General features: G+C 42.0%; 1 protein-coding gene and 1 long non-coding RNA gene across 4 annotated transcripts in view; one reads left to right on the top strand and one right to left on the bottom strand.

Annotated features, from left to right (window-relative positions):
- The window catches only part of ELOVL4 (ELOVL fatty acid elongase 4), a 37732-nt gene extending 25347 nt beyond the window's left edge, over positions 1-12385 (bottom strand). Inside the window, exon 1 of one of the 3 annotated variants that reach the window (XM_064412515.1) lies at positions 11888-12385. In XM_064412515.1, the coding sequence (XP_064268585.1) occupies positions 11888-11987 (100 nt within the window). In that variant the 5' untranslated portion in view covers positions 11988-12385. Of the gene's footprint in view, positions 1-11504; positions 11824-11887 lie in introns of those variants that run through there. The other 2 variants (XM_064412516.1, XM_064412518.1) reach the window with 2 other exon arrangements.
- LOC135296311 (uncharacterized) lies at positions 11175-15222 on the top strand. Its single transcript, XR_010358384.1, has 2 exons — positions 11175-11364; positions 12670-15222. It is a non-coding gene; the product is annotated as an uncharacterized LOC135296311 (long non-coding RNA).
- The last annotated feature ends 11295 nt before the right edge of the window (positions 15223-26517 follow it).

A 26517-nucleotide genomic window follows, 5' to 3' on the forward strand; every position in this document is an offset into this window, starting at 1 on the left:
TCCTGCAGCTAATGAATACCTGTGTAATGTGCATGTGTTTCATAAACTCCCATTAAAGTAACAGGAAGGCCAAATCCCAATTTGCTGTTAAAAGACCAGACATATTTTAACCAGTCATGCCATCATTCTAGTCTTCTCAGGACTCCTATCACTCAGTTATTAATATCATATTGTCTTTGTGCCTCTATACAACAATTATATTATACACGTGTTTCAAGCCGAGGATAGTTTTGGAACTACTATGAAGTTCAGGACCCATGACAATTTACCATCAAGTCTCAGGATTTTCAACTCCAAATATATCACCTTGCTCAGATTATATTTATCTCCTCTATTGATTATGATTACTTGTGGGGACAGTACAAATGCTCTGCTTCAAGTAATAATAAAAATATAATCCTCATTGAAGCTTACACAAGATACGCAAGATACAAGCCCTTGAGGCACAAAGTATTCCTCTGGTTGCCAAATCTTTTCCAAACATCACAAATGCAAGATGCATTCCCAGTGCAGTGATTCCTGCATGCTTTTTCTTAAATATTATAAGTTATGGAGTAAACAGACAAAAGCATACAAAACCCCCAACCCCACCATACAATGTAATTTTATAAACTAGTTGCAGACTTTTATGATCCAGCATATGTCTCTGTATTTCTAAAGAACTATTGCTTTAGAAGTACTGCACAAAACACACTTCAAAAAGCTTTTCTTCTACTGAAACTTCTATTCAAACATTTATGGGTTTTGCCAAAACTATTTATCTGAACTCAGACTGGACATGTCACTACTTCATACAAAAATGTTGGGTTTGGCACTATGAAAATAGTTGTAGGAGTATCAGTAAGCAGTAATACAAACACAGGATTTATGCACATTCAATGCTGCAATAACAGGTGAGTCTATTGGCCCACCCAGAGTTTTACAATGCTGAAGGGGATGGTCACAGGGTATGATGATCTTCTCCAAGACAGATATTGTTACTGAACTCCTTCAGTTTAAACATAAGTTCATTGAAAAATGTGAAAGATATTTTTATGATATTACAAAATATTATTAATATCAGTTCAATAATAACTCTGCAAGGTCTTATCGACTGTGAAGTGTTACATATTCAGCGTACACGGGACAAAAATTCAGCACTGGCACATGTCTTATATGCTAACACACTAAAAGGACAGTGATGTTTAACTACACAGCAAATATAAACTTATGTTGATGCTCTTGGAACACAGCTATTTTTAGATGAACATTTAGAGACTTTTAAATGCAGTGATTAAGGATGTATGAAAACCAGCAATGGCAAGTGATATCTACCTAAGAATAATACCAGAAAGCTACTGGAGAAAATTTCCAAGAAGCAGCACAGAAAGCTCTCTGATAAAGTACCTGTTTTTCCTGTTTGCAATATCACAAGGATGCTCCTCATCACTTTGGTTTTACAGAAGGATGAATGAGATGAGAATTTTGTTTTGATTAAAAACTACAAAAGGAGTTACTGAAATGCATTAGCTCTTCAAAGTTCAGAGGCAGAACTTCAAGTAAATGTACAGTTGTGAGATGCATTAGGTCTTCTGTTAGCTTAACACAAATACATCAGTCAAAGCCTCCATGGAAAAACAAAGCTCTTAAACATTTAGAACTTAATTTCTCAACATCCCTTTAACATCAGCAAAAATGAAAAATTGGAGGGGTGAGGAACCAGGCACAAAAAACCCAAAGACTAATTTTGAAATGCTGACTTTCAAAATAGGAACTGAATGACAAAATGTTTTTAACCTAAAAGTTATGAAAAGAATGATCAGTGTCTGAATCTTTCATTCACTAAGTACACAGCAGCAAAATCATCTGTTTGGAAGCTACATAATGTCCATGTCCAAACAATGGCTACAACTGAGTCTTTTCACTTCCACAGTTGTGTTACCTTCCATGTAACACATGGGCCCCAAGCTTCTCTAATGGTTTCAGCAATAAAGTTTCTCCCTCATGGTAAAAAATTCAGGCATCACAGAAATGGAGATTGGACAGAGTAGGAAAAAACCTGACCTAATTATCAAAGCATTTTAGGGTACTCTGTATGTGAGTATTTCTACTGGGCTCATTTGTTCCTGGTAAACCACTAAATATTAAACTGCGTAGAAAATATGATTATAAAGTCTTCTATTTACAGCCCAGCTAGTCAATTTAACTACTAACTACTTTTTTTTTTAAATATTAACTCAAACCATTTAAAAACAAGGTGTTACAGTGATGTTCTAAGAATAGGAGGACATAAAATAAAGTCAGAGAGATTTGCTGGCTCAACAGAAAAAGTGAGACGGGTTACAAATTCACTTCTTTCAGTAACATTCTAGGAATATTTAGAAAGCAATAAAACAATTTTTCTTATTGGTCATAACTGGAAGAAGGAATCAAGGAGCTTATACCTATAAGAAGATAAAAAAAGGAAATAGAAGAACACCATAGTCAAGCATGTAAACTAAGCACACTATATGCAAGAGCTGGAAGAAAACACTTTTTAGATATAGCAGAAAGAGATAAGAGGAATAGGAAAATATGATGGAAACAAAGCAAACAGTCAAGAGTTCATAATTATATTGAAACAGAAAGTGAAACTAGGGATGTGCTGGTTTGACCCTATCTGAAGGCCAGGTACCCACCAAAGCTGCTCTATCAATCCCCTGTCAGCTGGATAGGTTAGAGAAGATAGAACAAAAGGTTCATGAAAGTTAATCAGAATCACAGAATCACTAGGTTGGAAGAGACCTTCAAGATCATCGAGTTCAACCCATGCCCTAACAGCTCAACTAAACCACAGCACTGAGTGCCACATCCTATCTTTTTTTAAACACATCCAGAGGTGGTGACTCCACCACCTCCCTGGGCAGGCCATTCCAGAACTTTTATCACTCTTTCTGTAAAAAACTTTTTCCTAATATCCAACCTATATTTCCCTTGGTACAGCTTAGACTGTGTCCTCTCGTTCTGTCAGTTGCTGCCTGGAGAAAGAGACTACCTGACCACAACCAACTTTCAAGGAGTTGTAGAGAGTGATAAAGACAGGGAGTGGTCACAAATTGGTTATGGTCATGGACAAAACAGATGTGACTTGGAGAAATGACTTGAATTTATTACCAATCAAAATTGGAGTTGTATAATGAGAAGTAGAACAAACCCCCCTTCTCCCAAACCCTCCCTCTTTCCCAGGCTTAACTTCACCCCTGATTCTCTATCTTCTCCCTGCCAGTGGCAATGGGAGATGGAAACAGGGATTACAGTCAGTTCATCACATGCTGTTTCTGATGCTGCTTCTTCCTTAGGAGGAGTCTTTCCCCTGCTCCAGTGTCAGGTTGCTCCCATAGGAGACAGTCCTCCATGAAATTTTCCAGCCTGAGTCCTTCTCACAGACTGCAGCTCTTCACAGACTGATCCATTGTGGGATCCTTTCTGCCAGGAGCCTGCTCCAGCACAGGCTTCCCATAGGGTCACAGCCTTCTTATGGCATCCACCTGCTCTGGTGTGAGGCTCCTCCATGGGCTACAGATGGATCTCTGCATCCTTATGGCCCCCACAGGCATCAGGGGCACAGGTACCTCACCGTGGTCTTTCCCATGGGCTGCAGGGGAATCTCTGCTCCTGGAGCAGAGGTGCCTGGAGCCCTTCCTTGCCTTCCTTCCCTGACCTCCATGTCTGCAGAGTGGTTTGTCTCACATATTCTCACTCTTCTCTTCTCTGGCTGCATTTACTTCTGTGCCATTTTTTCCCCCTCTTGTTAAATATATTATTGTAAAATCATAGAATGGCCTGGTTTGGAAGGGATATTAAAGATCATCCACTTCAAACAACTTTATCATGAACAGGGACATCTTCCATTAGACTGGGTTGTTTAGAGCCCCATCCAACCTGGCTTTAAATATTCCCAGAGACAGGGCATCCACAGCTTTTCTGGACAACGCGTTCCACCATCTCACCATCCTCAGAATAAAGAGTTTTCTCCTAACATTTCTAACCTAAACCTCCACTCTTTCAGTTTGAAGCCATTCCCCCTTATCTTCTCACTACATGCCCTTGTAAAGGCCTTCTTTCAACTTTTCTTGTAGGCTCCTTTCAGATACTAGAAGGACACAATTAGGTCACCCCAAAGCCTTCTCTTTTCCAGGCTGAAGAACTCCAATTCTCCTAGCCTTTCCTCATAGGAGAGGTGCTTCATCCCTCTGAACAACTTGGTGGCCCTGCTCTAGATTTGCTCCATTAGGTCATTGTCCTTTTTGTGCTGGGGACCCCAGAGGTGGAAGGTCTCACAAGAGTGGAGTAGAGGGACAGACTCACCTGCCTCAATCTGCTGGCCACACTTTTGATGGTGGGATTGCTGTCACAGAGATGTCACAGAGATTTACCATCACTGATTGGCTCAGCCTTGGCCAGCAGCAGGAATGCAGAAATCCCATCTTGGAAGGGGCTGGCATTGGTTCTGGTGGACATGGGGGAAGCTTCTAGCATAGTCCCCCTAGTAGCAAACCCTTGCCATGCAAACACAATACAAGGGAAGAATCCCACGGTACAAGAAGACACAATGCCACAGAGAGAGTAAAGACTCCAGGACAAGAGTTAAGGATCAAACCACTGAAATGATTCAAGCACCTAAAGAAAGAAGTTGAGTTGCAGGCACACAAGCAAAATGAAACCAAGAGCAATTGATGCCCACAGGCATCACTATCTTGCATCAAATGCAAGCCAAACTGAGGTAGCTTATTCTCCCTCACCTTCTACAAGAGAAAGGTAATCTAGCTCATGCTTATCTTGAGATCCAAGCACACACAAAGTGACTTAATACAAACCACGCTGCACTCTACTCATCTCCAGGCTTGCCTTGCAGCTACTTATGCTTTGCCTGCTAGCTAGGGTGCTCAAAAACCCAACAGGGCTAACACCTAAGTATTGCCAAGCCTGAATTTCAGACCTGCCTTCATTTGCATCCTTAAAATTCCACAAGACTTTGAAGTTCATACACTCAGAAGCACTTGAGTTTGACAACACTGAGCATAGTTGTACCCACTTGTCACCACACAAGATGCAGGAACTGTATTCAGCATCTACATCCTCCTAAGTGAGGTGTCAGTCAGACAGACCCACTCAAAGTGTTCCTTATGAAGTGCAGTGGTAGCTCCAACTTGGTTTCCAAATACAGCTCGAGAAAGCAAGGCCTTGTCATATATTTACTACTTAGAGAAGTCCTACCTTATGGATCAGATCTGTCCTTAAAATCACACTGCCAAACTTCTGTGCTCCAGGAACACCTCAGTCATATAAACACTCTTTAAAAGCCAAAGCTGTCAATCTTTTAATGGTAAATTCTTTTTAGATAAATGAATTCTCATTTAGCTCCAGTTTTTCAGGCCATTCCTGCATTCATTCAACCCCACTTGCCTTACCTCAAAAAACTCTTCAGTACACACAACAGCCTCTTCTACCCCCTTAGCTTTGCATCCCAGTAAATTCCTCCTCTCAAAGTCCCCTCCATATCTGTTTGGAGTCTTCTCATTCATTCATCTTTTATCTAAATGCTCTCCTAATCAATCAAGTATCTCCAAAAACCTGTCTGGAATGGCAGAGGAAAAAGTGGAGTCTTGCCTCACCCACTCCTCATGACTCCTGATCTACAAGACCTCAAAAGGAACTACATCCTCTGTTTCCTAAGCTTCTTCTACTACCTGTCCTTGTGCAGCCTTTGACACTCTCCCCTGCTTGCACAGGACAGCACAGCACAGCTGCCTTGAATACAACCTCTTCTGGTGGTTCACATCTATAACAACAGCCCTGCCACAGCCTCTTCACCCTAAGCACAGCATGAGTGCAGGGCGACAACTACAAACACTCCTGACAAGGTACTCCAACTAGAGACAGCCACCTATGAACAAGAGTTCAGCCACTATCCTCAATCAAGCTACCTAATCAGTGGAGTCTCCAGGATGAATGCATCTGCTTCATAGCAAGGATATTTCAACTTCCCAAGAATTCTTCACCTCTGGTAGAAGTATGGGGCTCCAGGACCATACACTGATTTACACCTCATGATGCCTCAGCTGAGAAACATTATTTGCTTAGAACTCTGCATCAGCAATTTCCTATTTGCTGAATTCTAAACATCTAGTCATTTGGCCTCCTGCAGTAGGTACTAAGGTCACAAAATCAGCTTGGTTAAATTCTGTGTACAGCCATTTCCAGATCTTTTCTCAGGTATTCTCCTTTAAGAGTATTCATAACAACTTATTTCCTTCAAAGAGTTCAAGACATGCTACCTACACAGTTTTAGAATCAATTTTCAAATATTCAGTTATGTTCTTGCCATTTTGTCTACACATTCCCTTTTCCTTCTGGAATATGCTGATGAGTGTTCAAACAGAAGTTTGTATTACATTCTTGCTGGCGCTCTTTGAAGGTTTTTTTCTGTTTCATTTCTTGACTGGAGCTGAGATTTGCATATCATCCTTACAACTTCTCCTCCTTCATTTTAGGCAAGAGAAGTCTTCCTCTCATAACTCAGCTTCTCATCCATAGAGTTCATTTTGCTTGATCCTACTCCCTCATGACCAAGGTCTTGAAGTTTGCTGACCCAAGATGTCTAAGTAGACATTTCCCCTTCACTAATGTACTTTTCTGAATGATGTTTCCATTTCCAAAAATGCTTGGTATCTGTTTAGTTCTGGTTATGTCTTTTGAGTTGTACAATCTGATAAAATCTCCTGATGATGAAATGGGGGTAGAATTTCCCTCAAACACTCAGCAAATTGCTTTCAATAGCAAGCACAATTTTTTTTCTTCACTAATAAATTCCCTCCCTTCACTAACTGGCAATTAAATGTCAAATGAATAAAATAAACTGGATGCTCCTATAGCTCAGTTTAGTTGACAGCAGTCTCATGTGATCTAGGCATTAACACTCTTTACTTCCACAATCAATTTCTCCAAGTGCTGCTTCTGCCACAGGTATTTTCTTTGTGTTTCTGCCACAAGACAGCCAGCCCAGTTAGACAGCTTTTCCATTTCCAGTATGTTTCTCCCTGTCTAATCTGTGTTTTACCCAGTCATGGCCACAGACTGAAAAAACTGTTCCCTTGAGAAGAATATTGTATCTGCAAGACAAGTATTGTGCCAAATCACCAAATCTGATGCTCAGCCAGCCCTCTGAAAGTTTAGGAACACATTCTGCTTTGTTTCTGAGAAACAGACTTCATGAACCTTAATCTCACCCTTCATTCTCTCTCCCCATCATCATCCTCTGAAGCACTTTCACTGGGAGTCTCCTTGACTCCAGCTTTGGCACAAATCCTCAGCTGCAAGGGACTACTTGCACTCAGAGTGTTCTGCTAAGCACCCCCATGAATTTTTCTCAAGTATACACACTCAGGATCCTTTGGTCATACTTGGGTTCTCCATGGGGGGAAGGCACAAGGGAAAAGAAACGTGTGTTGTTCTGCTTCTGTTCCCTGGACTGAAAATGAACCTGAACTTCCTGGGCAATTTTAAAATTAGTCCCAAGATCTCCTAGCAAAGGTGTTCATGGCAATCAGTGTTCTCAAGGAAGCTGCTCCACTGGTTTATTTACCTTTTAGGCAAGCAGCTGTAAGTTTCCCATCTTCTCCATCCCCACTGCCTTACACTTCTTACCCAGCTGATAAAACCTACCATTGATGTTGCTCCTGAACAAGATGCTAGGTAGAACACTACCCTACCACTAAAGTGAAAGTTTGTATCTCTCTCCTTTCCTACTGATGGAAAAAGTCTGTAATCTTATTAACTGCAACAGCTGTAAATAGTTTCTGTTCCAAAGCAGTGCCACGTGGCCTGGGATGGCCCTGCCTCCTTTAAACTCTTGAGCTCCAAGAACAACCATTCTCACCCAAAGTCAGTAAAGCCTTCTGTTCCTTAGCTCAGTACATTGAAACTAAGTAGCTCCTCTAAATAAATATTTTTGTACAGTGTTTAATGAATCTTCTTTTCAAGCCACAGTCTCCCATTCCCCCGCCCCAACTGACAATGGTCTCTTCACCCACATTTTGAGATTTCCACACTCTTCTTTCCTGGATTGTGTCCTGAGTTATTCATCTTAATAGTTCCCCTGGACTCAGCCTGGAACCTCCCTTTAAGTCACTTGCTCAGTCATCTAATCATACCCTTAATCCTTCCTGACAAATCCAACCCCAACCAGCTACTCGAGCTGAGTGAAAGAAGGAAGCCCTGCCCTAGCAATTACATGGAACTGGTCCCATGCCCTTACAGAAATAAGGGCATGGAATTCCTAGATCATATTTCCTGATAGTAACTGTTCCTCTGACCACCTTTTTTTTGCTCTTGATGACTGCTAAGAACATGTTTTTGACCTTTCTATCTCTTCTTGAAGATTATGGCTTCCTAAATTATGTTATTTAGCCTCCTAGGTTAATATATAGTTACAATGGATTTTGAGCTTTCATGAAAGGGGTCAGAAAGTACTCAAGGCTGGAGAGAATAAAAGTAGTTTTTCAACAAATGAACAAGCAAAAGCTTCCTAAATTATGTTCTTTAGCCTCCTAGGTGAATAAATGGTTACAATGGATTTTGAGCTTTCATGAAAGGGGTCTGGAAAGTAGTCAAGGCTGGAGAGAATAAAAGTAGTTTTTCAACAAATGAACAAGCAAAAGCATTAAGCTAATGCTGAAAATGTATTTGATAATATATTTGGGGAAAAAGTCACAGAACATTGCTATTATTCCCAAATGCAAGACTTAAAAAACCAAAACCACAAACAAATCAGATTTAGATAGCATGCTTAATGCTAAAAGAAATTGTAACATCAACTCAAAATCCATTTAGGTTCATTATATACTTGGTCTTTTGGGGGTTTTTTGGTCTCAGAAAAGGTCGGTTGCTTTTTAAATAGCACAAAGCAGGGGAGGAAAACGATAAAATCTTTAATGTGCAAAAATAAAGCAGCACAGGACTCAATGGGATGTTCTGGCACAGTTCTGCACAAGTGTCAACACAGGAGTCCAAGGCAGCAGGAGAAAACACCTGCTGGCAAGACAATCTTGCTGAACACAGAGAACAGGGCTAAAGACACACAGGTGTTCAATAAAAAAATGGAAGTGGGAAATTGAGAGAATAAGTGTAGGAGTAGTAGTGGGAATAAAATTTCTTCACATTTTGTTGTGTAATTTTGCTGTGTAGTAGTGTTTCAGTATGATTTATTGTGTAATGCTATTGCATAGCATCATTTGTTGAGCAACTTTGCTGCGTGGTATAGTTTTTTATTTAATGATATTGAACATTAGGCAATGGTCTTGCATGCCATAATTTGTGTTTTCTGTTGAGCAACATTACTGTCATAGCTCTTAACACACAGGTGAATTGCATGAACTCATAACAGTGCTGAATTCACAATTTTAACATATCATAGAATGGTTTGGGTTGGAAGGGACCTTAAGGATCATCTACTTCCAACCACTCTTCTGTGGGCAGACACACCTTTCACTAGAATTTCAGAGCCTCATCCAACCTGGCCTTGAACAATTCCAGCGATGGGGCATCCACAAGTTCTCTGGGCAACCTGTTCCCGTGCCTCATCACCCTTGCAGGATTGAATTTTTTTCCTATTATCTAAACCTACTCTCTTTCAGTGTGAAGCCATTACCTGGTCCTATCATTATCTGCCCTTTCGAAAGGTCCCTCTCCTGCACCCCTTTTAGGTATGGGAAGGATGCTGTATGTTCCCTCAGAGATAGAAATGGAGACAATTATTTTTGTCTGAACAAAGAAACATGCAGAAAAACAGCAAACTGAGCAGATATTTTTGCAGAACTTGGAGCATTAAAAATTATTTCACTGAAGAACCACACAGCATTACCTCATGAATAACACTTTCTTATCCTGAGCTACCTTGTAACTACAATGTGACATATTCCATGTTTCACCTATCCCTACCTGACTGTAAACAAGGAGAACCTTGTTCCACATACTACTGGGTATAAATAAGAACTGTAGTGTGTTTTTCATGTGACTTAGGCTCTACCCAAAACTAGCCTTGCAGGGACCTGCTGTAATCCAAAATCTGAACAAGAAACTCTCCATAAGATAGGACTGATTACTTCATTACAATGGAATCCTGCTTTAACAGCAGTGCTGCCAAACTTAAAGAAAAAATTAATAATTTTCCATTAGTAAATCAGTAAGACTTACACACATTTTAGGGGCAATAACAATGCCATCCTACTACTGCTTAACATCCTCCAAAGAAGCAAAAGAAAAAAGTTTGTTCTATGTGTAATATCACAGTTAGTTACTTATTGTTACATTCTTTACATTTCCTTGCTCATTCTTCTTCTTTTTTTCTCCTCTGATCATTTTTGCTTGCAATAGACATGGTCTATTGACAGACTTAAATAACATTTTTGAAGTTCAGGAAGCATATCAGAACTTGAAGTATTTTTTCAAATAAATCACATAATCTATAAGGTTATCAACTTTGTACTCACATCTATATTTATATCCATCTGAAAATGCTATTGACTGACTAGAATAGCATCTCTTTCATTTGTTACCTGGCAGTCTATTGACAATTGTATGTTGCAAGAGTCAGAGAGCAAACACTGGTAGATTACAATGCAGTGCTGCTGCAAGCATTTTTATTTGCTCTTATAATCTGGCAGTTTTTAAAAACAGAAGAGAAAAATACACATGCAGACTCAATTTTTAAAATATAGCAATATACAGAAGTTATGGAAAGGGAAATTGTGAAAAAAGTGAGCTTCTTCCATCTATAACATAAGATTAATTTATTATCTGACAGATGGCAGAAAGGAGGGGGGGCAGGAAAGCAAAGACTGCTGATGCAGTGAGCTTCCCGTCTGTAATGAAGGCCCCACATTCCCACCTATCACACTGCCACGAAATACATCCACAGCTACATGCACACCAGTTTTGCTCTGGTTCAAAACTGCTAAACCTCATCGCTGCGTGGACAACGAAAAAATCAAGAAAACATCCAGGGGAGTAAACGATCCTTCCGCCAGCTGCCCGTGGCTACTCACAATAGCAACTGTGAAAGCGACTCCTTTCATTTGACACACGAGACAGAACCATTCACGCTGACCAATAACACTTCCAGAGCTACCGGTCACTGCAGCAAGGTGCCACCTCATTTGCTGTCCCAGCACTGCACGCTGCTTTTGCACATTTCTCCATGTTCCCAGACATTTACTCTTCCTTCAGCATCTGCCACATTGCGGTCGTGGAGTGCCAACACAGGAGTGGAGCACATTGGAAAAGGAAAACAGCAGGACTGACCCAAACACACTTAATATAAAATGAAAAGCTGCTGCTGCACTGGTGGTAATAACCATTTCCTCTTTTTATTTTTTTTTTTTTTTTTTTTTGCTGTACTCCACGCGATGCCGACGCGGGGCTCCCACCTGCCGCAGAAGCCAAAGCCGCCTGAGCTCCGGCACGATTTACCGGAGGGCCTCGCTTACCTCCGACATCAGATTCCCGTATGACAACCCCAAGGCACGCCGAGAAGCGGAGGACCAGGGCTTTGGGAAGCGGATTTGGCTAGGTCCACCCGCGGGCGCCCGGGGGACGCGCTCACCTTGCCGCGGATCGATGCCCCGCGCACCCCGGGCCGCTGCACGGGATTACGGCAGACAAACAAACGCTGCAGCGGGCGCGCCCGGAGGGGCGCGGGGGGCAGGCGGGAGTGGGGGGTCTGCCCCCGGCGCGGCCCCATCCCGGGAGCCGGAGCGCGCTCCGCGTCTCCCGGGAGATGGAGCCATTTTGAGCCGCTGCGCATCAGCGGCAGCGGGCGGGGGGTGCCGGGCACGGCGATGGCGGGGCCGCGGCCGCCCTGGCGCGTTACCTCGGATGCTCCAGGTCCAGCGGTAGAACTCGAGGGTGTCGTTCACCACGCTGGACACCAGGCCCATGGCGCTGGGGGGCTCGGCGGCGGCGGCACCCATGGTGAGCAGCAGCAGCAGCGGCGGAGCCGGCAGACCTCTCTCGGCGCGTGCGTCCGTGCCTCTGCGCCGGGGCTGCTGCTGCTGCTGCCCCTTCTACAGCCGGGGATGTGATTTAAATCTCTATCTCTCCGTATCTTCCCTCCAGACTCCGCCTCGCTCCCGTCACCGGCTCCCGTGCCCCGCGGGCAGGGCGGAGGGCGCGGAGGCGGGGGGCGGCGCGGCGGCGGCCGCGGCTCCGCAGCTCGGCGCTCCCGGCTCGGCGCTCCCGGCTCGGCGCTCCCGGCGCGGTGCGCAGCGCCCGGCGCGGTGCGGGCGGGGGCGTCACGTGGCCGCCGTCCCGCTGCCCCCGGCGGCGCCCGCGGTGCGCGGCCCCGCAGAGCGGAGCGGAGCGCAGGCGCCCGGCGGCCCGGCCGGAGCAGGTGCGGGCGGCGCGGGGACCCGCTCCTCCTCCTCCTCCTCCCCCTCCTCCTCCTCCTCCTCCTCCTCCTCCTTCGGAGGGCGTGCGGGATGAGGAGGCGCTTGTTATCTCAGACGGGCTTTTTTATGTTCAAATAGGATTGTTAAATTTTTATTTTACCAGAAAGGGGGGAAATTAGTGTTTCAGCCAACTTCTGTTTCCTTTCTTTCTTTTCTCTAAGTTTGGACTTTTCTTCTCTCTTTCCCTCTTGCTACCCCTTGACAGACACGCCGAGGGTCTGGCGTGAGCGGTGCTGGTGTTGCCTCCGTCTGTGAGTACTGAGGCTCTTCTGCTGCTTCCAGGAGCCTTCGCTAAGATCCCTTCTCCTCCCAGTACGGATAACACCAGCAACCGCAACGGGACCTCGCTACCTCCCTGCCCCACCACCTGGTGGCACTTCCCTGACCTGCCTTCTCCAGCTGCCACCCAGCTGCCCTTCGCACACCTCCCCTTATCTCCTGGACCAAGGCCTCCATGGTTACTTCATGGAGCAGAGAGATTCAGCTGCCTGGAGTGTTGCTGGGTGCTGCAGGGGAGCATCCATTCTGCACCCTGTGTTTCAGTCCCAGCAAACCCTCTGTCTGGTGTAAAGGCACCACCTGCTCCTCACACCCTTTGCTTCTTATCTCCTTCTTGGCAGCTTGTCTGTCCCATGATCTTGCATAGTGCAGATGGCTGCATGACACCCTTGGGAGTGAGGGGCAGGAGGGGACCTGCTCCACCCAACTTGCAAGCTTTCCTCCTGGCAGGCAGCAGATCAGATGGTGTCTGCCTTTCCCTCCTCCAGTGCAGCAGCACCTCTGTCACTTGTTGTCACTTGGTCTTGGTGAGCACAGCTCGCACTCCTCCTCCTGGGTGAGTCACCCCCGGCTTAGCTCCTGCACTGCTCTGGCTGCTGCGATCCCAGCCCTGTGGACAGGAGAGGCACACTGGCCATCACTAGTCGCTCCCCTGGAAGCAGAGTCACGGCGCCAAAACCAGGTGGTTGACAGTAGGGATCACCTGCGCTGGGAAAAGGAAGAGGAGCTTGTGGACAGGGAAGTCCAGCTTACCCCAGTGCTGGCTGAAAGTTGGAGCAAAGCAAGGATGTCACATGTGGATGTATGAACAGCTGCTACTTCTCTCACATGCGAACAGCCAATCAGAATTCTACGTGAATTACAGTGACTTGAATTATGCCTTATTGTGATGGCGCTGATCGTGGCAGAAGGTCTGGTGAGAGCTCTGAAATGGATCTGTCACTGGGTAGGGCAAGGTGAACACCAACCTGCTTCTCAAGTTGCAGGCAGACATTGTAGTGTTAGCTGTGTTTCCCACATCTCTAATAGGAGAAACCACTGGAGTGTATTCTTGGACATTTAGTATCTAGATATGTGGTTAGCATTGTCTAAAGCACAGCTTGAGAACTTTTTGTAACATTGTCATTTAAATCAAAAGGAAACCAGGAGATTGAGTCATAATCCTCAAATTGGTATGTGGCCATTTGTGTTGGCCCCATGCTCGAAACAGAATGGCTGCTGAGTGAATAACAAAGGTTTGCACTTCCCTGCCCTGTTGGGCAAGACGTGCACTCAGGAGAGTGCCACCAGTGAAAGGAGTGAAGATCCACAGTCTACCAAAGAACAAAAAAAGGAACAAGACATATTAGCAGTATGAATACATATTTCTGTTAATAATTATTTATATTATAGCTTACATATACTTCTTTATTAGAATGCCCGTTTATTCAGTAGAAGACTTTTTTGCACAACTGACACCAATAATTATTGTTTGCAAAATGTTTATATCATCCAATTTACTGTTTCATCTTTTTCCGATTAGGTAACTTTTCTTGATGGCAATTAAACCCTTTATATTAGCAATATGATTGTACATAGATAATTTCACAGAGCCATTAAGGCTTGAGAAGAGCCACAACTGAGTTGCAGAGTTTGGACAACAGGGAGAAGATTAACTATCTAACCACAGTAACTTCCTCTGTGCTTTGAGATTGCCTTAAAAAATGTGCTGAACTTTATGGCTAACTATTTTAATTAGTTTAACTTTCAGCCTGCAAATATGTGAACGTGCTCTTAAGATTAGGTCTGTGTCTGGGCTTCCAAACAAATCCCAGTTAGTTTTCTACATTTGTACACTCGGCAGAAGATGCTACCTTAAGAACACTGAGACCATGTCTTGTACTTAAAGAGAGCAGAAGGAGGAAGGCATCCAAAGGCATAGTATCAAAATATCCTCCAAAGAAATCTCCAGCATGTAGTCAGAAAATGATGATTTTTCATTATCATTAGTTGGCCAGTGTTGTCACTTTCTACTTGATAATCTACTCATTCCTAAAACCTGGACATCTCAGATGGGCAAATTTCTGCTAGGAAAAGGCAGATCTGTGGCAGCTGATCCCAGAGGAACACACATATGAATTCCCAGCTGTGCTCCAGCCATTTGCCCAGCGTGCTTGTGCTGGCAGCAGGCAACTGTGTGCTTTGGGAAGGGTGCAGAAGGTTACAGGAAGTCGTGGGATAGGTGGCTCTAGGAAGCTCTCCTCCCAGTTCCCATTCCAGATACAAACTGTTTGTATTTCTTCCAGATATTTTTGTAAAAAAACCCCAATGATATCTCATTTCAGAGCTGTTTCAAGCCATTGTCTGCTTCTTCATGAAATAAACAAACAGCGATAGAAATGTTACAAGTTCCTGATGATCAGTGCCTTTAGTTGTGCTTGTAAAAATGCATTTATTCATTAATTTCAGTGAAGCATATGCTATCATAATGACTGATGAATCAGCAGATGCTTCTGCACTAGTTGAAAGTATTCCCACTCAGGTTTTGCTTCAGGTTAGCAATGAAATTGCTGTAAGGGGAAAATGTAATGCAGGTATATTTGGTAATATTTATGAAGTGTAGTAGGAAGAAAGCAGTCAGAGCTTTGTGTGTTGCCACCAGTGATCCCTCCAGGCAGCTCAATAAAAGACAAAAATATCAGTAAAAGAACTCTGCCTTGCTACAAAGAGAATCACCACAATCAGGAACTTACCTGCTGGGAAAGCATAAAATTGCTTGAATCAACACATTTGACAGATCTGAATATGACATGATGTGGTAAGGGACAACCTATTCACTTATCAGCAAAGACGGCACATAAAGCATTGAAACATGACCAAATTTAAATGTTTAAAACACATTTAACTTTAGAAATGTGTTTTAATTACTTGAATTATCGAATTCTCATGTCTTTTCTTTTGATTCCATCAATGTCTTGGGAGGGAATTGATTAAATAAATTAGCACATTAATTTTCTGTGAATGGGATTTTCTTCCACAGCCTATCCAATTTATATGCTTCTTGCATTAAAACTTTCAAGTTGATATGCCTTATAAAGACTGCTAGCTGAGCCAAAAAAGCTCATTTAATCTTTGAATCAACAAGTACAGGCTCAAGTATATCCATATGCAATAGTACAAAAACTATCTGCTTCATTGGAGAGGCTGATTTAAGGCAGCTTTACACTGGAAAAGCTTAAAAGAAGCTGATTTCACACAACCATAATATTTTAAAATAATAGCATTAAAACCAACTATGCATCTTTCAGCACTAATTAATTTATTACATAACATACTATTAATTCCATAATTTGAGGTGGGGTAATTCTGCACACAGGTATTCCACAGCATAGAGACTCTTCCATGGGATCTGAAATAGATCTGTTTTTTTTGTTTTCTAAACCATATGCTAGATGCCATCTGTCCTTTCATACATTTAACTGCATCAAAAGAATTTTTTCCAAACCAAATATATTGGAGTGATGCATCAGAAAGTGTCCGGAGATGGTAACAGTCAGTGCAGGCTTTGCCTGAAACTTACCTTTGATGTAAGTTCCCACAAGGTTCCACCTCGCTGTTGTCACCAGCACTGGATTGGATCTCTCATATGTGTCAACTTCATGTTTTGAACATCAGCCATTTTTACTGTGGCTCTAACACAAATATGAGAATTAAAGTATGTATAATATCCTGGTTTAAATGGTCAAGGGCCAGACTGAACACTCCCAGAGAAGACAATGCAAGTTTTGTTTCCAAAGGGCTCTCTATACATATTGACATTTCTTCTTCATCTTTCTGAATAAAAACTTGGTGCCAAGAAGAAGATGAGGTAAGTGGTGGGCAGCTTTCTCCCAAGCCATATCAGGCTTGACTCTCAAGTAAATATATCTGTGATTTGACTCAGGATCATTATATTTAGAGGTTTTTTTTCTAAACTGTAGAACAAGCCCTGTTTACTGCTGTCTGGGCAGAGACTGGAAGTGTTGGCCTGCAGTGCTGGGCTGCACTTATCTTAAACTGCTGCTCTTTGGTATTTGTTCAGAAGAGGAGCCCTTAGTCCAGTGTTTCCCAGCACCATTCTGAGTGATTAATTTATAACTGATTCCTGTGTCACTAACCATGAAGCCAATGTGTATATCCAGAATATGAGATGTGTTGTGTACCCAGCAGGTACACATACATTCATAGCTTTACCTGCGTTTCACCTTTTTTCAAAAATGAGTGTTCAACAGACGTGAGGATGACAAAAACCTGTATATACACTGTCTCGCTCTGCCTTAACAATACTTTTCTTACATGGTTTCTCATACTTTTACACAGCTAAGATTTTTATCTGCAGTGATATCTGTCACAGCATCTATCATTTGTGAGGTGTGGCAGGCACACTTTTGCAATGAGGGCTTCATATGTGTACATGCTGGAGAAGGACGATGCTAAACTATGGGCTGATGTTTTGAGGGCACTGTGTTGAAATGACAGCAACATGTATAGTCAGATCTGCAGCAAGTCGCTAACTCCCAAATCCAGCCTTTTCCATAGGTGTGTGTCACTGCTACTGCACCCACTTCACTGGGTGTGTCGGCCTCCTGAAGGCGTGTAGCTGTTTGTAGGGATGATCTTGCACCTTTCCTTCTGCGCTAGTAATGGCCTGAAATGTAGGGCATAGTCCCCTGCAGAAGCTGCTTATAGCAATGCAGGCAGGTGGAAGGGCGTTGGTTATGCAAGCTGGGTGCCTCTGTGCTGTCCGGCTGCAGCTGTGTGACTATGGGTGGTAACGATGGTGCTGCCCATGCCCTTTATCTGTGTGCTGTGTGGAGGACTAAATTGTGGTAGAGGAGTTATAGAAAGGCTGTGTCAGCCTCTGGCCCCTGAACTGGTGTGCCCTGGCTCACGCTCCACCTTTCCCTCTGCCAGGGGGATACGCTGTGGAACTGCACGCTCTGGATGGACAAGCCTGAGTGCCAGTCCTCATTATAGGCGTGTTGTCTTATCCTCAGAAAATCATGTGAAAGTATTTGCCACAGGCTTACACATTTTATAAACAATAGGTTAGGCATATAGCCCTACTGAGATAATCTGGCATTATTCATTTAATTTTATGTATGGGGAAACTGAGCCTGGAGAAAAGTGATGCCAGTTCAAACCATTTGGAATTGAATAGAGCAGAAATTTTTGGCATGTCCCTTAAACTAGCTATGTCTTGGCCACTCCCTCGTATAAATCCATGGTTCACTGGTCTTCCCATGCAGTGCCATATGCAGGCATAGGCATGAGACTCAGGACACTACTTGGAAAGAACCTGAAGATCAACCAGGTAGTTGAAGGCAAGACAAACACCTACAAACCATAAGACTTCCTATGATTGTATAGTGAAAGTCCAAATTTCTTACTAAACATATGAGAACTTTTGCTCTGAGTTTTTGTTCAGTGACTACTGTAAATCTTTTAGCTGTCAGGATTCACAGGAGAAAATTTTGTAGTAGTTGTGTTTATGTGTGTATATAACACAATAGTGTGTCAAGAGAAAAAGCAAGAGCAGAAAAAGATAATAGAACATATGCATATTTAGTTGTTGAAATCAGAAACACTGTCATAACCTTGTAAAGGGCCTTGAAATCATCTTCTACCACGTCCTGCTCACACTCAGCCCAAGTTGTCATGCATCCATCTCTCCAGGGTGGGGATAGGCAGGGAAATTCCCAGGGAGGGCTGCTCTGCATGCAGACTGTGCTTCCTGCAGGATTTGCACTGCCCATTACAGGGTGTTGTGGCACTGGGCTTGGTGTTAGCCTCTGAGCCATCCATTCTTAGCGCAGGCAGCAATTAATGCTCAGGAAGATTTTACCAGGATTACACAGCTCTGGTGGGAATGAAGTCACCTGTCCCCAAGGTAAGAGTCACAGCTCTCCGTGGCAGATAAATGGACTCCCAAAGGGGAAGCTGACACCTTAAACTTTTGTGTTTTTAAAAGACAATTATTGCATATGAGTAGATGCACTAAACAAGCACGTTTTATCTACATGCACATTTTATGAACTCTGCATCTACCCACAAATCTTTATTTTACCTCAGGCCTTGTCTCAAAATATTAGGTCTTATCTATGTAATGGAGCAGGATGCTTAAAACCAAAACCTGGTAAGCATGACTTTGGAAGAGAATCTGTCTGTTTGAGGCAATATTAAAGTATGTCCAAATGACAAAGGCCCATCAGATACTGTAATACCTGCTAAAAAAATCACAAGTAATGAGATGCTCATGGACACAAAAGGATAGCTCTGTATCTGAATTATTTCAAGAGTTCATGAATCAATACTTGGAGCAGATCTTTTGTAAATGAGCAGGACTCTGCTGAATTCAGTAGAGCCTTTATGGACACCTATTTTATATTGTTTACAGCAGAAACACCAAGAGAAGTATACTACTTGTCTTTTTATTGGGGAAGTGGCCAATGTGAGGAAGGCTGAGGATGATGGATTATAAGAGTATAATAAAATATTTACAGTAGTATATTCTGATATTGATCATGCAATTTATTGATGCATGCCAAGATGAAAAAATTTTCTTCTTTTTAAATAAGATTGTTGAATAATAAAATTTGGTTTTATTTCTGCCTAGCTGATTCTAATAACAAAAGAACCAGGATTATTTGGTCTAGACCTAGTAAGCCATAAGATCTGAAGAAGGAAAACAAAAGAGGCAAGAAGTGATATCTGCTCTGAACTTAAAAGAAGAGGACCTCAGGGAGATTATTGTTGTGCAAATTCCTGGGAGCTGCTCCTTTGAAAGAAAAAGGATCCCAGGACAGTCTCAAACCATGAAGAGCATCAACTTCTGTCTGCAGGACATGATGCAGGTGTGAGGCAGCCAGACTATCTGAATGGGGAACTCCTGACAGGGCTTAGAGAGGAAAAAGGGATCCTATGGGACACAGAAGAAGGCATGGGCTGCTCAGGATAAATACAGAAGGAACGCCCATGTCTGAAATTATTGAATAAAAAAACCTAAAAGACTAGCCAGAGTAAAAATTGGTGAAGTACATGAAGGAAGCAGCAGGAGAAAGAATAATGCCAGTGAAGAGGTAGCTTAGCAATGAAGGAGTCAGAAAGGTGGAGGATTTTACATCCCAGTTTTTACAGGCAAAATTTTTTTCAGGCTTTCCATGTGGTTGGTGGAACAAATTCTCACCAGTGTGTGAGGAAGGCTGAGTTAGGGATTACTCAAGCAACTTGAACACAGAGTCAGGCAGGAAGTGTGACTGATATCACTGCAAGGCTGTTCCCTACCTCTTCAAGAGGTTACAGTGATCAGAAGTTCCTAATGACTGCAGAAACAAATGTCACAGTCATCTTCCAGGATGACAAGGAGGAAGAGCTGGGGAAATAGAGACTACCTGGCTTTACTTTCATCTTTGTGGAGGTTAAGGAGCAAATCCTTGTGTAAGCCATGTACAGGCACATTAGACAGAAGAAAGTGATTGGGAAAAAACAACTATGGATTTACCAATAGCCAATTGTGCTTGACCAACCTCATTAAATTCTTCATTGTAATGACTGGATTTGAAGATGAGGGCAGAGAAGTGGATGCCCTTCAGTTTGGCAAGCTTTTGTCTCTGCTCTTACAGCATCTTTGGAGCTAAACTAGACAGACAGGGTAGGTGGGTTTAATTTTAGTTTAATTCACTAGCTGGGTGAATTAAAGTGAGTAAAAAAAAAGGCTGGAGCAACAGGCTGAAAATTATGTGCTGTCTCTTTACAAGTGGTATTCCTTGGGCATTCCTACATCTCCATTCATGGCTTTGGCACTGGGACAGGATGTGTCTGCCACAAGTTCACAGATGGTATACAAATGTAGGGAGCAGTGATTGTGCTGGATGATATGTCTGCTGCTGGAGTCACCTTGACAAGCTAAAGAAATGGGCTGATAAACATTTTCTGAAATTCAACAAATGCAGTCCTGCATCTTGGACAGAGTAACACCATGCAACAGCACCAGTATCTGTGCAGTCTATAAGATATATAGTAGCATTCATTATACCATCATGCTCTAGGAAGGGTACCTGTAGGTACAGGGCTAGCTCCAGGGCTGTATTCAAATTCCACAGAGGCTATTTAGGTACAGAAGGGAAATGATACTTTTAATTTTTTTTGAGTTTTACACAGTACAATATTGGTACCTAAAGAAAACTGCAGTGCAGGGCAGTACCTGACTATAAGAGAACCTATCTGCTGTGTTTTGCTGACACAGGGGTAAGGGAGTGCACCAGAAACTTCTGCCAAAGTGCAGGCCCATGCATACATAACCCAGTGCCAGCCCAGAGCTGCCCAGTGGCTGTGGTCCTCAGACCTGCTGGTTATTGTGTCATGAAGCAGATGAAACATCCTTCATGGTTGCTGTCAGCATCTCTGCTCTCTTTTCAGCCCAGACTGGCTGCCTATCAAATAGCCTCCACATACCTTTCTGCAGCAAAGGAAAAGAAGTCGTATCTTCCATCTCTGTGGCATACAAGGGTTTCCATTTCTCTCTTTTTTCTGAATTTATTACTTATAAGTTGTTACTTATCATATTTTTTCTTGCCAGAGTTTCCAGCTGGAGTTTTTGTACTTAGGCAGCCCTACTGTATAGATCAGACTATTGTCAATAATCTCTTCTCTATGTAGGAATTCACTTCATATTTCTTCATTTAGTAACGTCTTGATTTTTTCTTGGACTGCAAACCAGATTAGTCTTATTTTGATGGTTAGTGTTAGGCATGTTCCAGATGTTATATCCTTCAACAAAGTTTTTGCAAGCTTTTAGTATATTTGTAGAAATGTGAATGCCAGATCTGTTAATGGTTTCTCAGAAATTATTGTGCTCCATACAGCTGATGGTCCATTTGCAGTTATGTTTACTGTCACTTAGTTACTTGTTAATCCATATAAATTAAATTAACTAGTTTTTGCACCTCTAACTTTTTAAACTCATGTAATTCAGATGCTTACAGAATCTTTATCTTACAGGGTAGTGCCGTTACCTTTTTTGGTCAGACTTCTGATCTTCAAATAGTAAGCCTGTGTAGTAAAATCTGTTTTTCGCATACTCGGTTAGTGGCCATTAATTGCTTAAATATTTTATTTTGTTTTAATGAAATAAAATTTATGCATTTTTAATTGAGTCCTGAACCTGAGTCATGTTAATGAGTTACACATTTGTGATATTAACCAATTTAATATTTGAACATGTTTTCTCTAATGCACATTAATTATTGCTTCAAGATTAGAGAAAAATCAACTTTAATATTTAAGAGAGTCATTTGGCCAAGTTTTAATGTTTTAATGTTTTAATACTCTTGGACTGTGAGTTTTCAATTTCTGTGCTGTTTGGAGTTTTTAATATTACCAATATAATTAAAGATATGCATCCCTCAAATTATAATATTACTTCAAGTGTTTCAAACGGGATAGCTTTCCTTGGTGACTTGTGAAGTGGTTAGGTGGGATGCAAATTGTATTCTGTTCCAAGTGTGCTGCATTTAATGTGTCAGAATTGACAGAAAAGTTTTTGTATGACAAATAAAAATGAAATCTATTCCTAGACGTAGTTAGGGTTTGGGGTTTTTTTTCTGATACAAGCAAAAGGACACAGGCTACAATGTTACATGACCTGAGCTGTACTTTCAGTATATGCTATCTCACAGTACATCATACAGGATTTATGATCAAGTAATGTTTATAATCCCAAACTTACTCAATTTCATTGATGATACAGACTAAGTCATACTGTGAATGAATATTTGTGAATGTACAGGTGTAATGACAACCATAAATATGTTACCATATAGGAATGGCAAGACTGTGATTAATAATAATAACAGCACTTACAATACAGCCAGAGTATCCAACATGGTCATCACAGGAATTTTGGAAGACCATTTTACCAAGAAAATCAAACTCTAAGCCATAGATAGTGCTTACAGCAACTTCTATTGCCATTTGGCTCAGATTCCATATGAATGTATAGAGATTTTTCTTGCATGACAATATCAAACATGTTAAAATATCTTGCACTATATCCTAAAATGTGAATATTCTGTATGTCTAACATAAGCTTAGATAAAAATATCTTGCAGGCAAGTCAGATATTAGCAGTTTTAAAACACTCTGACATGGTTGCATGAAAAATTCTCTGGCCATAGGAGGGAAGGCTAAAGAAAATGGCATCTGGTCCATGTTATGGGTAGAGACTGCCAAGACAATATTCCAAGATAATATATAGGTATAGTGACCTATAACAATGACTCACTGATCTTTCTGATGTTTAAATGGGTACCTGAGGTGAGTCCACCTCTTTCACTTCTTCCTACTCCTCCTTTCCTTCTTCCAAATGTGAGCTCAGCTCTGCTGTTAAATTTAAATGGATTCTTGCTCCATATTCAATTTCTGGGGCTAGGGCTTGCCATGCATTCAGTGAAGAAACCTGAGCTCATGCCTGCAGAATTTGGAGTTTCTGGAGTTTCCTGGTGATTCTCCAGTGTTGTGTCTGTATGCTTAGAAAGATAGTGTAATAAGAACCCACATGTGCAATAATAAACTGGGTATGTACTTGTATAATTTTTGTTATGTGGCTATCCAACTTGACTTTAAAAGATATGGTGGGTACAATATAGGTGATATTTTAGCCTTATAATTCTAATGAATAAGTAATAAATAGTAGCAGTTGCTTGATCAAAATGGTAATGGTTTGTGCTTAGTCTCACTTTCCTTTGTGCACCTGCAAGTTTTCTATGAGCTGCTCCAGGTTCCACAGCCAGTGGGGAGAAATAGATACTTGCAGAGGAAGATGTTTTCTATCACCCTAAGAAAACAATCTCATTGACTGAGGCTTTCCGTCTCTATCAATAATGTAAAAAGCCTAGAGCAGTGACTAGTAGGTGTTAGGTGACTAAAGAAAATTAATCCCACCCTTTATGTATAGTTTAGGTAAACTTCACCCATTCTGAGCCAGTGTGTATATTCCCTGTGTACATGCAAGCAGAATGTGCTGTCATAATATGAATGATAAGAACACTTTTCATGTATCTATCTCATTCACCCCAGGATATCCTCTGTTTATCAACATTAATTAATGTGTCTTCATAACAATCTCATGAGGAAAGAATTGCCCCCAATTTAGAGATGAAGAAATGGAGCCATAGCATATTTAAATAAGTTGTCCCCAGTTGCACAGAAAACCAGTGGCATAAATGTAAATACAAGAGGATGCCTCACAATCATAGCCCAAAGATAAGGTAATCACAAGGTGTGGTTCCCAAATCAATACAAACAGTGTAATATGGTCCTTGCTTCCGGCCTGTTCAAGGTAAATAGGTTGAGGTGTGGTGTGCACAAGGTAATTCCTGATGAGCTCACATCAGTCATACACTAAACTTGGTACAGATGTAGCCAGACTGAGGACAGAGCCACGGGGCAAGGGTCAAATACCTGTTCCACATACTTGACATATTTGTGTATCTGTATGATTCATTTATTTTGATTCTGCATAATTCAATCTTTCAGCAAAGCAACAATTTGATAGTCCTGATGAGAGGCACTAGGGGTACTGGTGGATAAGAGGCTGGACAAGAGCTGGAAACATGCACTTGCAGCCCAAAAAATCAACAATATCCTTGACTGTATCAAAAACAGTGTGACAGGATGGTCAAGTGTGGTGATTCTCTCCCTCTTCTCTGCTCTGATGAGATCTCACCTGTGTCCAGCTCTGGGGTCCTTGGCACAGGAGCAGATCCAGAGGAAGGCCATAAGAATGATGAAAGGTGTGGAGTACCTCTCCTATGAAGACAGGCTGAGAGTGGTTTGGGTCCTACTCCCTGGACAAATCTTCAGAACAGCTGTGAAGAAGCCCAGCTGGTTCACGCTGAAAGCAAGACAGAGAACATTTTAGGAGTTTGCTAGCGCAGCTGATTTCATTTCAGGATCATGAATATTTCCTGCAACCAATTTATTTTTGGGGACATAGGTATCTATTGATGCCAGGTTTTGTTCACACCTTCAGTGGGCTTGATGTCCCTACGTATGAGCTGGCCTTCAATAAAGATTTGCTGTGTATTTTTCCCCCACAGCACTCCTCTCCCCTCCTGGCTTCATGCCCTTACTGCCATTCTTGTCCTGCACTTATTTGCATGTCTAAAGCTGTCATCAGTGTGAGAAGTAGCACAAGCCAAAGACTGTAACTGTACTGACTTACAGTTCAACTCATCATTGTGTATCACCAAAGCTGCAGGAGAAATCCTGTGCAGTTAACTTATTGCTTTGCTATATGGAAAAAGCAAACACATGTTGCTAAAATAGTTTCAAAATATTATTCATGTAATTCTCTCCACATTTTTATTTTCCCTGCTTTTTCCCTTTTCACTCCTCCATGTACTGACCAACTTCCTAATGAGCTGATCATTTGCACAATGTTTCATTTTCCATTTCCGTGTGTCCCTCTCCATTTGCTACACAGTTCATCACAGTTATGCCATCCAACACAATGCCAAGTCACTTTTCCTGCTGCTATCTGAGTCATGGTACAGTTTGGGTTAGCTGCTGGTGCAAGCAACCAACAGCCAACTCCTTGAGCCACCATCATCTGCTGTGACATAACTTTGAACAGAGGCTCTCTCAACCTTTCCCTGTAGGACACAGGTGAAAGTCACTGAGAGGCTGCATGTTAATGGCAGAGAGGCAGGAGAAAAGGCCACGATGACCACGGACCTGAAGGTCAGCCTCTGGCACAGGTGATCTAGATGTTCTGCCGAATGCTACAAGAACTGAACCAACTAAAAGCTGTGTCTTAGAGAATCTGTGACAGGAAAAAGGTCCACTGACCCTTTCTACAGTTGTCATGGGTGAGTTGTAACAGAACAGGGACAGACTCATCAATTTTGCTAGAGTATTCAGGTTTATGCACTGAGTTCATTAATGGTTTACAGCTATGGGTTGTATTTGTCTTTGTGTAAGACAAATGGGAAAAGAGCATTTCTTTTGCACCACTTCTTTTTTTCCTGTACCTTGTAAACTACGGAGGAGGAAGGGAAGTGATCTAACCATGCAACTAGGGCCTCTTTTAATCTGTCTTTGCAATTTGCAGAAATATAAGAGATATAGGTATACTAAGGAAGAGTACCCATCTCTTCTGATATTTTTGTAGCTCTAACGTAGCAGTAGACTAAGATGAATTAACTAACACTGAAAAATTATCCCAAATGGATGGACTGTGGAACTCGGTACAATTACAGTCTTTGTCTTGTGCCATTTTTCAGCATGCTTTTTCTGACTGAGAGGGAAGTGGAAAGCCTTGTGAAACATTTGCTATTTTGGAGCTCCTCTCATAGTTCAGCTTCTTTTTGTGCTTCTCTAAATTTTCCCTGTAGCTGGCAAGGGACACCTCAGACCACTTCATGCCCTGGGAATGGCAGTGGTCAGTGGGATGCTAGCGAATGCTTTTTTTCAATGGTAACTCCCATAACTAACACATGTTGCAGTCTATAACACACTATTGAGTCACCAGGTAATGAAGAAATCTCCTTTACATTAACAGATGGAATTATGCTTATCTTTCCATAGTTCGCTTGTTTTCAGCCTCCGTTACTAATGTGTTCCAGGACCTACCAAGTATGAAGCAATAGTGAAACCATTTCTGGTAACATGATCATCATGCCATACGTGTTCTACTATTATTTTCCCTAGCAAATCCTGCTTATATTTTTCCAGTCATTAAAAGTTTTTACTAGTT

This window comes from Passer domesticus, chromosome 3 (assembly GCF_036417665.1).
Source record: "Passer domesticus isolate bPasDom1 chromosome 3, bPasDom1.hap1, whole genome shotgun sequence".
NCBI lineage: Eukaryota > Metazoa > Chordata > Aves > Passeriformes > Passeridae > Passer > Passer domesticus.